The sequence below is a fragment of the Melanerpes formicivorus genome, unplaced genomic scaffold (assembly GCF_026170545.1).
Source record: "Melanerpes formicivorus ecotype bairdi unplaced genomic scaffold, bMelFor1.0.p_v2 SCAF_3, whole genome shotgun sequence".
NCBI lineage: Eukaryota > Metazoa > Chordata > Aves > Piciformes > Picidae > Melanerpes > Melanerpes formicivorus.
The window spans coordinates 13232025-13247329 of NW_027142355.1; the positions used below are offsets into that span (position 1 = coordinate 13232025).

At 38.7% G+C, this 15305-nt stretch overlaps 1 protein-coding gene across 4 annotated transcripts in view; it reads left to right on the forward strand.

Annotated features, from left to right (window-relative positions):
* Positions 1–15305, forward strand: part of COG5 (component of oligomeric golgi complex 5) — a 181775-nt gene that overhangs the window by 119339 nt on the left and 47131 nt on the right. For all 4 annotated transcript variants that reach the window (XM_068166880.1, XM_068166898.1, XM_068166887.1 and 1 more), the window contains one exon: positions 11539–11620. In XM_068166880.1, the coding sequence (XP_068022981.1) occupies positions 11539–11620 (82 nt within the window). The remainder of the gene's footprint in view (positions 1–11538; positions 11621–15305) is intronic.

Below are 15305 nucleotides of genomic sequence, written 5' to 3' on the forward strand. Positions count from 1 at the left end.
GTGGGATAGTATAAATTGTTGTGTAAATTGAAAATAGATCTAAGTAAGAATTTTGTGCTTTGCCATTTATTAACAAAGATTACATGTTTTATTAATCCAAATTTGAAACAACATGACTTCCTCAGCAAGTGTTCTGGAGAGGGAGAAAAGTTAGATTTTTCTTCATTATATTTGATGCATTAATAAACTGAGCAAATGAATAAAACAAACTGAAGGTGCTAAGGTTATACCCATTCACGAGGGCTGCATGCCCACACCAGAAGATAGGAAAGCGAATCATCCACTCTGCAGTCTGTGCACTAATTAATGTTACTGATGTCAACATTATTATTATAGTCATCTTCTGCAGCTGCTGCAGTACCACTTTGCCTGTCCATCTGCTTCCTTATTTTGATTACTGCAGTACAAGTATCGTACTAGGAAGCATAAGAGAGGAGACCCAGCCTTTATAAAACACAAGTCCTTTAATAGCAAGGAAGCTACTTGCCTTTTGTGGTTTTGTTGTTGGTTGGTTTTTGGTTTTTTTAAGTCATTCTCCTTTTTTTTCCATTGGGGATTTTTTGTGTTTTTATCTCAACACAGCCTGCCATTTTTCTAATTCTGTATTATGATCTCCATTATGTGTTTTCTGCTTTCTGGCCTTCTAATTATCTGTTACCATGATAATATTTAGGAGTTTTTTATCAAAACTTCTAGCTTTAAAAACATTAATTAATCAAAGGATTCTGTTTAAAAAAAAAAAGAGATGGAGAAACTGAGGCACAACACTTGTAAAATTTATACATACTGGAATACAGCAGGAGGCTAATGACAGCACTCACATCTTTTCTGCACCATGGTTTCTCTTATAAAATTAAGATGCAGCAAAGATTTAAGTGCTATACCCAGACTTATGTGGGTAGCATGGAAGAATCTTGGGATTAAATCTACACCTCAGTTTTTTTCCACTTCTTCACTTTGCAGATCTAAATTTTGGTATTTTTACTTTGCTATGTGGAGAAATGAATGCAATTTTGAAAACGAATCATGCACTTAAAGTGCATTGTAAAAAATGCTAAATTTCATACTAGTAATGAACTACAGGTTAATTATTAAATTATAATTATTAAAATCTTAATTTCAAGAAAAATACCTATCAGATCAATGAGAAATACTTTTAAGAGTGGACATTTTTGTGCTTTGTTGCTTTCTATGAAAGCTGACCTTTAATGACTATATTTTAGTTGATAATTCAGAATTCATTAACATCTGATATCTAGTTTTGGGGAAAATTAATAGAGATCTAATTTTGTACATATTTTTAAAAGGTAGGTTTACTGTTTTCATAATGTTGAGGGTAAGAATTAAGATTATAAATAACATTTAAACAGGGTAGAATTGGTATTTTTGTTCATCTAATGACTGGTTATTTATATAACTTCTTTCAGTTGCTTAATTCACCCTTAGAGACCTAATAGGTTATTCCAGTTTATTCTGCTTTTTTGCTTTGCAGTGACTAATTCTGCCTCAGCTGTTGTAATACCTAAACTAAGTGTAAGTTGCAACAGAATGTGTCTTTCTGTGACAGCCACCTTCCTAATTAGAGATAAGACTCAATCTAAGCCCCTTGTAAAAGAGTTGAAAATTGTCTGTTATATATTTTGAGTCTTCACTCCTACAGAGGCAACAGAGAACATTTCAAAGTGAGAATAGCCTTAAAAGCAGCAAATCATTTTGTGCCGCAGGAGGGTTGGGGTGGTCAGTAGGTGAGCTGGGCAAAAAAGTGAGCTGAGAGTTGTATGGAGTGTTAGTATGTACTTTATGGAGGGTTCTTGTCATTGCCTCTCCTGATGAATGTTTGGTGAGTAAGGAGGCTATTTTCTATGTTGTCAACACTGGCAATATGAAGTGTTAGCAGTACAGAAGGAAATGTCCTCATTATTACATAAGATAAAGAAAATAAATGGAAGAGAAAATGTTTATTTTCCAAAGTGTAATTTAAAGTCACCTTTGTATTTCTCCTCACTGTCTAAACTGTCTCATGGTAGGAGAGCTCTGGCAGCATCACACAAGGATGTATACCACTGCTCCTTAGCTGCCTTACTGAGAATGACAGCTGTCCAGTTTGGTGTTCTACTATACCAAAACACCTGTTGAAGAACAAACAAATTGAAACAGTGACAACTGTGGAGAAACAAATAGATGGGGATTTTATTTGGAAAATATTATTTCTCACTTAGATGCAATCCTGTGGTATGAAGTCAAAGGGAAGGGTAATCAGAAAGATCATGGAAAATGCTTAGTATATGACAGCCAGTGTCTTCCATTTTATTCTTTAATGAGTTTTTTTCCTTACTCTGTACCTACCAACTACTGAGATTCACTTTCCCTGTTCATTTATTCTCCATCATGATAAAAGATTTCCTTTGGCTTTCTTCTATCATCCTCCTCAACAAATGGATGCTCTTTATCTCAAACTTAAAAGTTGTCCTGCTGTGAATTCAGTTGCAAGTTTTTTGAGGCCTCTTCGGTCAGAGCTTGTGCATTTTTTTAATGACACTACATTTTCTCTAGAACTTTAATTCTGTTAGTATTGCACAGAAATGCAATGCTGACAGAAATGCACAGCTGTAAATAAAAGGGATGATGTTAATGTTGCAGGGGTTAGTAGATTATAATGATTTTCACTTCTGGATTGGTGGGGTTTGTGCAAATTGCACAAATTAAGTCAGCTGATTTTCAGTCAGCTTGCTATTTGAAAAGTAATGTATTTGCTGGAGGTGCCACTTTTTATTGTTTTTGTCAGTTTTACCTGAACAACTGATACAGTTTTTGATCAAATTGATGAGCTGGAAATATGCTAAAATGTGAATATTATTTATTAAATACAAAAAAATATTTTTCTGAGCCAATTTTATCGAGGTTTATTTGCCCACTTGGTGATAGGTTATTTACACACAATAGGATGCTAATAAACAGTGGAATAACAGTGTAGGAAAATCAGAACTTGGATTACAGAGGAACAAACTGGAAAAGTTCTTGCAAGTGCAAAACAAACAGCAATGCTGCCCCGGGTGGCAAGATGGACCACCTCGGGTTCACAGCAGAGCTAACCACAGGTAAACAAGCTATAAACCTTAGAAATAACCAGGTAAATTAGCATAAGTTACTCACGAACCACCGAGCTGTTAAATACCAAAATCTTTGCTGAATGAAGTGATGCTCTGAGTTCGCATTTGTAATCCAAAAGGCAGGAATAATCCAAAAAGTAGTATCCAAAATGAGAGGAAGTAAGAGAGAGGGAGACACGCTGCTGTAGTGGAGATCTAAACACTATGCTGCTAGGACAAAAGAAGCTAATTGCCCTGAAGACTGGAGCATGAAGTAGGTGCTTGTAGCTGCTTCCAATCCCATTAACGAACAGGGCGGGGAAGAAGATGAGAGAGATGAGAGCAAGTGAGCTGTGGACTCTGAAATCTTCCCCTATAAATTCCCTTTTTGAAAACTGAACTGCCCAATGACACATTAGCTATTCAAATCCTGCCAGTCAGTTCAAAATGCTGTGTGGCGGGCAAAACTGCACGTGCCTTCTCCTATGGCATCTGACACATGCAGTTGCCTCTCTGAAATGTGAAGCTCGGGGTCCAGCTTCCATCCCCTCCTGGCAGCCTTAATGGCGCCTGCCTATTGGCTCCTCGACCTCAAACCTGGACCCTGCAATGGGGAGGGAGGAGAAAAGAAAGTAGCTAAACAGGCTTAGCTGGCTTGTTAATGCCTCATCCAGGACAACAACTATAGGCTGAGTTGATATGATAATGAATCACCCTTTCATCCTTGGATATGGTATGTAATAGTCAAGGTAAAAGCGTGGTTTGAACTGCTGCTGTACACACTAAATCACTTTTCTGGATGGATGATGTCCCTGGGGTAGTTAGTGGGTTTTGGGAATCCTAAGATCATTTACTTTCAGTTGATGCATACCTTGCAAGAATATGGGAGGATTAATTAATGTTTGAGGTAGTTAGGAAGGTACAGAACACTATTTGAGTATCTTTGTTCTTTATAGATAAGATTTACTGAGGAATCACTTAAAAATGGAATATTTTTATAATGAGAATGCAAGAATGACCAATCTTGCCTTTATTTTCCACTTAAGAAGGTTGTTTTTTGTTGTTGTTTTTTTCTTTGTCAGCTGCATAAAGAGAGCTTTTAAAAATGTTGCACTGCTACTGTCTAGAAACACCTTGGGTACAAATTGATCAACTGAGTGTAATGAAATTCTGTGCCCTGCAGTAAACAAAAAAAATTCAAGGTCACTTTTAAAATCATGCTGTCATTTATTGAGATCTGTTCACCTGTAATTTATATTGTAGATGACATTACAAATTTAAGTTCACTGTGCTTTTTAGAAATTTAATCTTTGAGAAGGTAGAAAAGGTTTACTGAAAACACACTTGGAATATGTCTGTTTGCAGATTAATTGCACTATCAATGATGGCTTTTGGTTCACAGTCTAACATTTGGAAATTATGTTAATATAAAAGTACTGTGAATATATTTCCTTTTTTCTGTCTCAGAAGCTCTTGCCATGCAACACTATTAAATCATTTGCATTGTTGCTTTGTTGGTGGAAAAAATATTTAGGCTGTCCTTTAGATGTCTTCTGGTTTTAGAACAACATTTGCAAGTCCCATATTTCTTTATGGCAGAGTCTTTGATTATGGATAGAAAACATTGTATGTATTAGTATGCAAAGCCTGTTTTCAGGAGCCTGCAGCAACTAGCTGCATGGTAATATTCACTATATTGTTTTACATTTCAAAGAAGCTTTACAATGAAGATGTTTTTTGCATTGTACTTGAAGTGTCAAAATTTCTGCAGGGAAAAATACATTGGAAGTGACTGTCATGAAGTAGGAGACAGTTTAGAATCAGTAGGTCACATTTATTATTTGAATGTTAGAATAGCTATTTTAGACACAAATATGATAATTCACAGATGGGAAATTATACTCATTAAGTTCTAAATTTACAGTGTGGAGGAAATAGACATTTGTAAAAATAAATATATGTCTTTTCAGCATCTTCTTCTTGCATTCTTGTCTAATACTGAATAAGAGGGGGTACTTTCATTCTCGTTCCTTGAATTTAGATTTAATGTCAGACACTAAAGAGTTGTATTAAGAACAAAGCTCAAGTGATTTCATTTCAGTGTTAGCAAAGTTAATTACTACTTTGGTAAACTATTCTGGTTTTGTGTTTTGAGATTTTAAAATGAGTTATCCAGGCTGCAGCATTAATGTTGTTGTAGATCTTCAACTGTCTTTGCTCTCATGGACCTGCTATTGTTCAGTGCTTTATTAACTTAGCTGTACTGAAACTGGGTTATACTTTTTGAACTATGAAATCAAGTCACTTCCATGTAAGTGGGAAGGGGTTTAGCATAGGGATTCTGTCAGCCTGTACTTTTTTCATAAAAGATAATCCTATAGTCCTGCAAACAGGCCACGTTAAATATCAAAGCTATACAGCTGAGTTGCTCCACACTCTTAAGAAGTCTGCCTGCATGGAGGGTGCCAGGCTCTTTCTCAGTGGTGCCTGGTGACAGGACCAGAGGTAATGGACACAAACTGAAACACAGGAGGTTTCCTCTGAATATCAGGAAACTCTTTTGCATTGTGAGGGTGACAAGCACTAGTAGGGAGATTGTGGAATCCCTATCTTTACAGATACTTGGAAGACGTTCAGACATGTTGCTGGGCAGCCATCTCTAAGTCATCTTGCTTGAGCAAGAAGTTGAACATGATGGCCTCCAAAGGTCCCTTTCAACCTCAACCATACTGTGATTTTGTCATCTTGCAGCTTAAAATTTCTGCCTAAAAGGCAGTCTGCTGCTTGAATTTGGCATTTACTAAATGTATGCCTTTTCTGCCTTAGATTAGCAAAAACGTTGTGTTTTTGCCATTGGAATATTAAATTTCACAATTATAATTAGGGAAAGACTCAAATTAATTTACAACAGAAAGATATACCTGAGAACTTTGACTTAAAATACAGTTTGCTATTCTCTCTTTCTTCACCTAGAATGCCCAAGCCTATGTTCAACATTGCTTTCTTGAGCTGGGACACTTGAACAGTGGCCAGGTGTCTCCTGGCACTGTTCTTATGCAATATTATCACACATTCTTAACTGTTTCCTCTGTTTTGGAGGCAGTTACACAATATTACTCTCTGTGCAAAGTATTGCCAACAGCTGCTTTGGAGTAATAGTTGAAGCTAGTTACAGAAGGTGAGCACATTTTTTTGATGGTTGTTGACTGTGCATATTCTTAATTTCACATAAAGAAGGTACATCAAGGAAGTCAGATAGACTGCTTGTATCTGTTGTTTTAATAAGGGTAAACTTTGAATTAGGCTTACACTACTGATCTTTGTCCAGTTTATGTACATAATAAAGTGAACCCTACTGTTGAGAAGACTCATTGCCATTTGTCACTTAGTCTGATGGACATATTTTGTCTCATTTATATGTGCAGTTTCTATGACCAAGTAATTCCTATATGAATAGCATGACTGAGTACTACAAGTCTTTAAATAGTGTGAAAAAGGATAAAGTTATAGTGGATGAGCCAGACTGGAATCTGATTGTTTCCTTTTTCTGTTTTGCTCTACACAAGCACGTTCCCTAGGAATGACATTTTTCAAAAGTAGCTAGGTGCTTACAGTTAAAATATATTTCAAAAGCATCTTTCTATTGCTCTGGTTCTGGCCAGCTGTCCGGCAGGTCAGAACAGCTGAGGGTTGTCCTAGTATATGTAACTTCACTGTTGTTCGATTCATTCCTAAAGCTAAGAATTGAGAAGAGGAAGACAGATCTAAGCTGTCTTGTGCTGCCTGGGGAGTTTCGCAGGGGCTACAAAAATATTCAAGTGCCTGCTCAGCTGTATCAGTTCTGGGGAATGAAAGGGTCACTGAGCACAGAAACAGTAGTGACAGTATTTTTAGTTCCCAGTTTTTGTTGGTGGATTATTAGTTTATGTAAGTGTAGTTTAGATAAATAAGCATTTTCATGGTAGACTCTTATTTTAAAATAAAGTTCCATTTTGCCATTATAGTCCTGCTGTTGCTAGCAATCAATGTTCATAGATTTAATTCAGTTGTATTCCATGATGGGGCAAATGTATGTATTTGCCAGTTCTGTGTTTTAGATACCATAAATTATGGGTAAGGTTCATCAGTTGAAAAAAGAACATATTGCATGAAATGAGGAATTATATGTTGAAGTGTAATGATTTCATTCTGAGAGACTTTAAATTATACATGGATTTTCATGTAGGATTTCTATATATGCAACATGCACCTGAAGCAGTTTTGCCCCAGATAACAGTACAGGATCTCTTAACTTCAAAAGGTTTATGTGTTCTCTGTGTTACTAAATGCATACACTGATGGGGAGAAATATGACAGAATGATGACCTTTTTTCCAGTGTTGTTGGTTATGGAATAGGAAGCTGTTGTAAAATGATTGCCACAGAGCTGAAAGGATAATCGGATGCAGTTCATTACTCATCTTGTCAGCTGCTTTTGCTACAAGGGATTGTATCACAAGATGTTAATCTGCTTGTGACTAGATTTCAAAGCAAGCATTTTTATTTTGGAGGCGGTGTAAGTTATTTAACATCTTTTAAATTTTTTTTCCATTTTCAGAAGCAAGAGAGATGGAAAATTCCCAATTTAAAATCTCAGAATATTAATTGATAAAAATATTAGTACATCTTTGTGGGTTCTGTTACAAAAATATGATTATATGCTGCAAAAATGCTATTTAATTGCAGGAATTGTTCTTTTTCAGCTAATGATGAGGTAGTGTCTTTCTTGAGTAGTGGAAGTTAGTCTTCTAGCACACTTCAGTGTATTCTGCAAGACAAGAAATACAGACACAAAGTAGATTTACACCAAAAAAGATCCCTTCTACACACTGGATCACTCAATGCTCCCAGTCTCCAGTGAGGTTATTTAGTTTAAGTCTAGAGGAGGACCAAATTCCTTAATTAGACTTTACAGACGGGAAGATGGCAAGAATGCAGTTTTAGCTAGATGACATTTTCTGAAAGTGAAGGGCCCAGAAAGAGCGGTTACTTTCTGGTACTGTGGGATGTTGCTCACAGTGCTGCATGAGGCATAGGGGAAAGCTTATAAACTTCCAATTACAGTAAGATGAGCCAGTAGGTTTGCAGTGTACGTTTCAGGCAAGCAGTACAGTCCTTTCCTCTTCCACCTTCATCCTGCCTGTCTTTTTAAGTCCTTGAGAAAGTTGTCTAGTACAAGGAGAGGAACATTCCTTTGATTTGTTGCTAAACTGGTGAAAACCACTGCTTTTGCTACGCATTTTATGTCGTTTTCTAGTATTCATTATTGTCAAATGGTATTGCAAATTATATTTTGCAAGTTAAATTATAATTTCCATCATGATCTATAGGCACAGATCTAACCTTGATTAGAGTACATGATTAAAAAATAGGCAGTGTGATACTTTAAACCACTTTAAAAAATAATTTATCAAGTTACTCTGTAAGCAAAAGAAATTACAGGTTGACACAAAATAAATAATTTCTGGGTGCTCATGGTTGCATATGGCACTTTACTCCTACAGGAGCACCTCATGCTAATGTCTTCCTATATTCCAATTTCGGTAGCTACAGTCCCCCCACTTAAATACCCCCTGGGGTATGCATAGGCAACAGTATTCTCCAATTCCTGCCACGAACTCTTTGTTTGTTGTTAATCAGCAGCTGAATTTCACCTTTACAGTGACTGCATCTCAACACTGGGCAAAGCGAAATATATCTTACACTGTAGAAGCAACCAGTAATGACTCTGTAGATAGTGTTTCTACTTGGCCCAAAACTGGGCATTAATCATTTTGTTTTCTCCTAAATGTTTCTGACTGAGTAGTCAATCAGTGTGAAAAGTTACTTGAATTTTCCATGTAGCTTTTCCTCTCTGTTTCTTCTCATACATAATACAGTTGATTAGCAGAGATGTGAGGGCATACTTCACTACAAAGTTCTCACACCGTTCATGAATACCATTTGCCCAGATAAGAAGACACAAGCTAATGGGCAGATGGTTAAGTGTCACAGCTGTGGCTACTATGCAAATGCTTGCATGACTACATATGTGTATGTGTTTGACTGTGTATTACATACATGGATGCATACAAAAGCTATGTATTTTCACAAAGACATTAAATGTCATCACATGTGTGTTACTGTTGTTGGTTACCATGTCAAATGTGACGAGATAGATAATGTGTAGGGACTACATGCAAGTTTGTTTTCAAGACCCTTTAATAATTGCAGTTTTTGCTGAGACTGTAAGAGGTGTAGATGGTGATTACAGTAATGAAAAAAAAGTTGTTTGGATGTGCTCTGTGATTTTCCACTTCCATTAGATTATTTAGAAATTGAATTGTGTTACTATGCTGAATAAGCAGACATTGTTCCATGCTGGGATAGAGAACAGGAAAGCTGATTAATTTACTCTGTAGTTGATGTGAAGGGACATTTGTTTTGTAGTATTTTTCATGTTTTAACATGGAACTGTGAAATGAAGAACTGAGTAGTTTCACAGTTATGCTATAGCAATAAATAATTTTACCAAAAAATCCAGAGATATTTTATGCAATATGCAATCTGAATCATTGTCTAATATGGTCATTTGCCCCTTTAGGGAAATCAAGTGCCATTTTATAGAAAATATAAGTTACTTCAGTTTCTAAATCCATCGGTGCCCTTGAGCAATCAAAAATGAGATTCCATCATTCCATTTCATTTTAGTATTCTATGTTAATTGTCATAGATTTTACAAGCATGAGTCCAAGAGCATATAATATGTTCTCTCTCAATTCTTAACACAACTCATAAACTATCTTTCTTTGAGTATCTTTGTAGAAAAGGGATAGGACTGCATGTATTCCTCATTCAATCTCAGAATTTATGAAGGCATTCTATCTGATAATCTTGCTTTAAAAATATTTTTTAGATGCCTCAGTGTACTTTTAATTTTCAGGCTTTATCTCAAATCTTTAAGATGTTAGTTCTGGAACTGAAACTTCAGATTGAAATTGCAGCCTTTCAGTGGGCAGATCTTCAAGTGGGATACAGTGGTACCCTCTTAATGGCTGACATTGTAAACATGTTCATTGCTTTGCATGTAACTGCCAATGTAAGTGAATAAGGTGCATTCTTTCTTCTTTTGTCATCTTAGGTAGTAACTCAGTTTGGAGTAGCTGGACTTCCCTGTTTGATATCTAACCTGCACCTCTGTGGTGCTGGGCAGTTCAGAAGTTGGACTGCTGACAGACACTTTAAAAGGGCTTGTGTTATTAACAAGAACTAGGGGTCTTTGATTGGGTTTTGTGTTTTTTAACTGTTTTCTCATACTGAAGTCACTGACAGAGCCAAAAAGACAGCATCCCTGACAGCAATTTCAGTGTTGAGCCCTTTGCTTAAACCCATTTTCAGCTGTGAATGATGTGTTTTGATTTAAAGCCATGGAAGTTTCAGAGTGAGTCAGGATCAAAACAGCCACCATGGGCATGAGATTCTCAGAATTGCTGATGGTTTTCATCACTGCTGGCCATTTCACTTTTTCATTCTGAGCACTTTTTGCTGATCATCATTACTATTGTGATTTGGTTAAATTGGTTAATTTATACAGTGAAGTCTGTGTGTTACACGTATACCATGCAATGAAGAATTAACTGCTTGGTCCACAGTGAGCTCCCCCTTGCCATGAAAACACAGGACAGCCTTCTGTGTATGTAGCTAGTGGGCAGGGCAGGATACCCACCATCATCTTGTGTAGTTTATTCTACCTCAAACATACAGACAAGAAGAAACCAAAAGAGAGAAAACAAAATCATGCTTTAATATTTGAGGGCAAGAGGTGAGTAGACAGCCTGATATTTCTTTTATGTCTGTTTTTGCAAGAGTATGCTACCTTGTTTCTGCTTTTAATAGCAAGCCCTGTTGACACAAGGTGATGAACAATTAACTGAGATTCACTGTATTTTCACATGCTTTATATCTTTAGAAACAGGAAATTGTTCTGTGTGAAGCAGACCAACCCACACTGGTCTTGATCCCTGGTTGGTGTTTGCAAGCATGTTGTAATGGCTGTAACAATAATTGCTGGCTGCAATGCAGTGAGTGTAAGAACGCCCAAGGAATGAGAAGCTCACTGCAATGCAAAGAGCTCTTTATATGGCTCCCATGGTGTGCTGCTGTGGTGAATGCTCATGTCCCTTGAAAGCTGGGAGAACTCCTGTTAGTCCTGAAGGAAAATATTCTGTTTCAGAGAATACTGAAGCTTTTATCATTGTTTTCTCTAACATTTTTTTTCCAGCTTTAAACTTAAGGAAAACTCAGATTTCATTTACTTAGTTTTTATTCTTAGTGATGGTAGAACAGCTTTGACTGGAAGTATTTGAGCTGTTTCAGATACTTTAAAAAGAACATGTTTGAAAACTTGTGTCTCTTTTACCTTTCTTTATCAGGATGGCCAGTCTGATATTTTGTACAAATTTTGGACTGCAGTAACTCAGACACTTTCCTCTCAGTTTCAGTCAGCAACAGACTGTAAGTATTTGATGTAAGTGATTTGTAATGTATCTATAGTTACTTTGAATCTTTCATTTCAGTAAGCCCTTTGCTCATTGTCTTCTCTACTAGGAACTATAGCAGTATTTGACTTGATGTGGGGGTCTGTGAATTTAAACTTCTTGGGTTTGTATCCAAACAGGGTGATCATCCTAAAATATGGTTGCATTTTCAGAAATAAATATTTTTTGCACTATTACATAGTCATTATCAAATAAAAAAATAAATTTTTTTGTGGCTCTGTGGAGGTAAAAACATTTGGGAGTGGTACATTATATTTTCCAAATCAAATGGTTTTTCTAAATTCAAAAGTAGCAATTTGATTATAAAGAGGAGTTCTTAGAGTCTTTTCTTGTAAAATACTGATTAATTGTACAAATCTACTTTTAGCCTTTTTTGATACCTCTATAAATAGCAGTTAAGTTTCTTCAAAATTGTCTAGACAAATGGCTGCTGTTCTGACTATGCAAAATATTCTGCACATACATAATACATAAATAGCACATCACAGCAAGGAATGTTAAATAAAAGTTATGTGTAAACATGAGACAATATTATTACCAGTACATGCTAACGCAGCATGCAATTGGATCATAGGTGAGTTTGGTGGTTTCATGAATACGTCTTCCATGTTTGTATACAGGATATAAAGTTAGTATTTGTATACATACAGATAAAGTGCATAAGATTTGCATTTATCTTTGTAATCTCAGGTATTGCAGTGGCCCTTGAAAATTAGGTCCTTCCAGGCTTTATAGCAACAATACAATTTTGAGGAACTAGCTGGTTGATTCATGTTCTGATGTTGCTAAGTAACTAGATGATCTCAAATGAAAGTGTGTTCATCCTGTGCTAAAATATATTAATTTTACTCTTGCCCTTATACATTACTTTAATGGCAGTATGTACATATCTGGGATCTCTTACGTTCAAACTGAACACATGCTACCTGGTTTCAGTCTGTAAATTTGTGACATCAGTTAATGGAGTCAACATTTCGGAAATAAGGGAACCCTTACATGTTGTCAGCAGTACTTTGACAGCTATTAAAAAACATTTTATTACTTACAATTTTTAATCCTGTTTCTTATATAAATGTTTAGAGTGAGCAGTTGGATTTTTAAATGGTGAATGATGTTTTTACTTTGCTACAACTGAATTTAGGAGAAACAATACTCTACAGCGAGTCAGTTTTTTCATTTCAGTTACACATCTATATGAGAATGTTAATTTTTTACACATAAATTCTAAGTGATTGAATTCATTGACATCAGTCACAGACCTCTGGATGATACAGGTCACAGGAAAACTGGACAATATTAGAAAAATAGTGTAGAAATAGGAATTTGTGGCAATTTACAGAATTTGATTATAGATCCTGATTTGATTTTTTAATAATCACAGTATCACAGTATCACTTAGGTTGGAAAGGACCTCGGGGATCATCGAGTCCAACCTATCAACACAGACCCCATGACTAGACCATGGCACCAAGTGCCACGTCCAATCTCCCCTTGAACGCCTCCAGGGTCGATGACTCCACCACCTCCCTGGGCAACCCGTTCCAATGCCGAATGACTCGCTCGGTGAAGAACTTCCTCCTCACCTCGAGTCTGAACCTCCCCTGGCACAGCTTGAGACTGTGTCCCCTCGTTCTGGTGCTGGTTGCCTGGGAGAAGAGGCCAACCCCCTCCTGGCTACAACCACCCTTTAGGTAGTTGTAGAGGGCAATGAGGTCACCCCTGAGCCTCCTCTTCTCCAGGCTAAACAATCCCAGCTCCCTCAGCTTCTCCTCATAGGGCTTGTGTTCAAGGCCTCTCACCAGCCTTGTTGCCCTTCTCTGGACACGCTCAAGTGTTTCAATGTCCTTCTTAAACTGAGGAGCCCAGAACTGGACACAGTACTCAAGGTGTGGCCTAACCAAAGCAGAGTACAGGGGCACAAGGACCTCCCTGCTCCTGCTGGCCACACTATTCCTAATGCAGGCCAGGATGCTATTGGCCCTCCTGGCCACCTGGGCACACTGCTGGCTCATATTCAGGCGGCTGTCGATCAGCACACCCAGGTCCCTCTCTGTTTGGGAGCTCTCCAGCCACTCCGACCCCAGCCTGTAGCTCTGCATGGGATTGCCGTAGCCAAAGTGCAGCACTCGGCACTTGGACTTGTTGAATGCCATCCCATTGGACTCTGCCCATCTGTCCAGTCGGTCGAGGTCCCTCTGCAGAGCCTTTCTACCCTCTAACTGACTAACATCTGCCCCTAACTTTGTGTCATCTGCAAACTTGCTGATGACTGACTCTACTCCTTCATCCAGATCATCGATGAATATGTTGAAGAGGACAGGGCCCAGCACTGATCCCTGGGGGACACCACTGGTGACTGGCCTCCAGCTGGATGTGGCACCGTTCACTACCACTCTCTGGGCCCGGCCCTCCAGCCAGTTCTAACCCAGCACAGAGTGTAATGGTCCAATCCACGAGCTGACAGCTTAGCCAGCAGTTTGCTGTGGGGGACGGTGTCAAAGGCCTTGCTGAAGTCTAGGTAGACCACATCCACAGGCCTCCCCACATCCACCAGAGGGGTCACCTGATCATAGAAAGAGATCAGGTTGGAGAGGCAGGATCTGCCCTTCCTGAATCCATGCTGGCTGGACCTGAGCCCTTGGCCATCCTTCAGGTGCGCAGTTATTGCCGCCAGGATAATCTGCTCCATCACTTTCCCTGGCACTGAGGTCAGGCTGACCGGCCTGTAGTTTCCAGGTTCCTCCATCCGACCCTTCTTGTGGATGGGGACCACGTTGGCCAGTTTCCAGTCATCTGGGACCTCACTGGTGAGCCAGGACTGGAGGAAAATGATGGAGAGTGGCCTAGCTAGCACATCTGCCAGCTCTCTCAGCACCCTAGGATGGATCCCATCCGGTCCCATGGACTTGTGAATATCCAAGTGGCTCAGCAGGTCCCGAACTAATTCCTCCTGGATTTCCAGGGCATTACACTGCTCCCCGACCCCATCGCCCAGCTCCGGAGACCACTCGTCCTGAACTCCTGCCTTGCTGTTAAAAATTGAGGCAAAGAAGGTGTTCAGGACCTCAGCCTTCTCCTCATCTTCAGTCACCGTGTTCCCCTCCAGGTCCCCTAGGGAGTGCAGGTTCTTCCTGCCCCTCTTCTTATTGTTAATATATTTATAAAAATGCTTTTTATTGTCTTTGACTGAGGTGGCCAGCTTCAGTTCCAGCTGGGCCTTAGCCTCCCTGATTTTATTCCTACATAATCTAACAGCTTCCTTGAACATACCTCGAGAAGCCTTCCCCTCCTTCCAAAGGTGATACAGCCTCCTCTTCCCCCTTAAATCCTCCAGGAGCTGCTTGCTCATCCAGGCCGGTCGCCTTCCCCGCCGGCTCGCCTTCCGGCACGTGGGAACCGCCAATTCCTGTGCCTTCAAGAGCTCCTGTTTGAAGTAGGTCCAACCCTCCTGAACCCCTTGGTTCATGAGGGCTGGTACCCAGGCGACTTTGCAGACAAGTTTTTTAAATAGGCTGAAGTTCACCCTTCGGAAGTCCAAGGTGAAGGTTCTGTTGGTGCTCCTCCCTATCTCCCTGCATATTGAAAACTTCACTATCTCATGATCACTGCACCCTAGGCAGCCTCCCACGATCACATCTCCC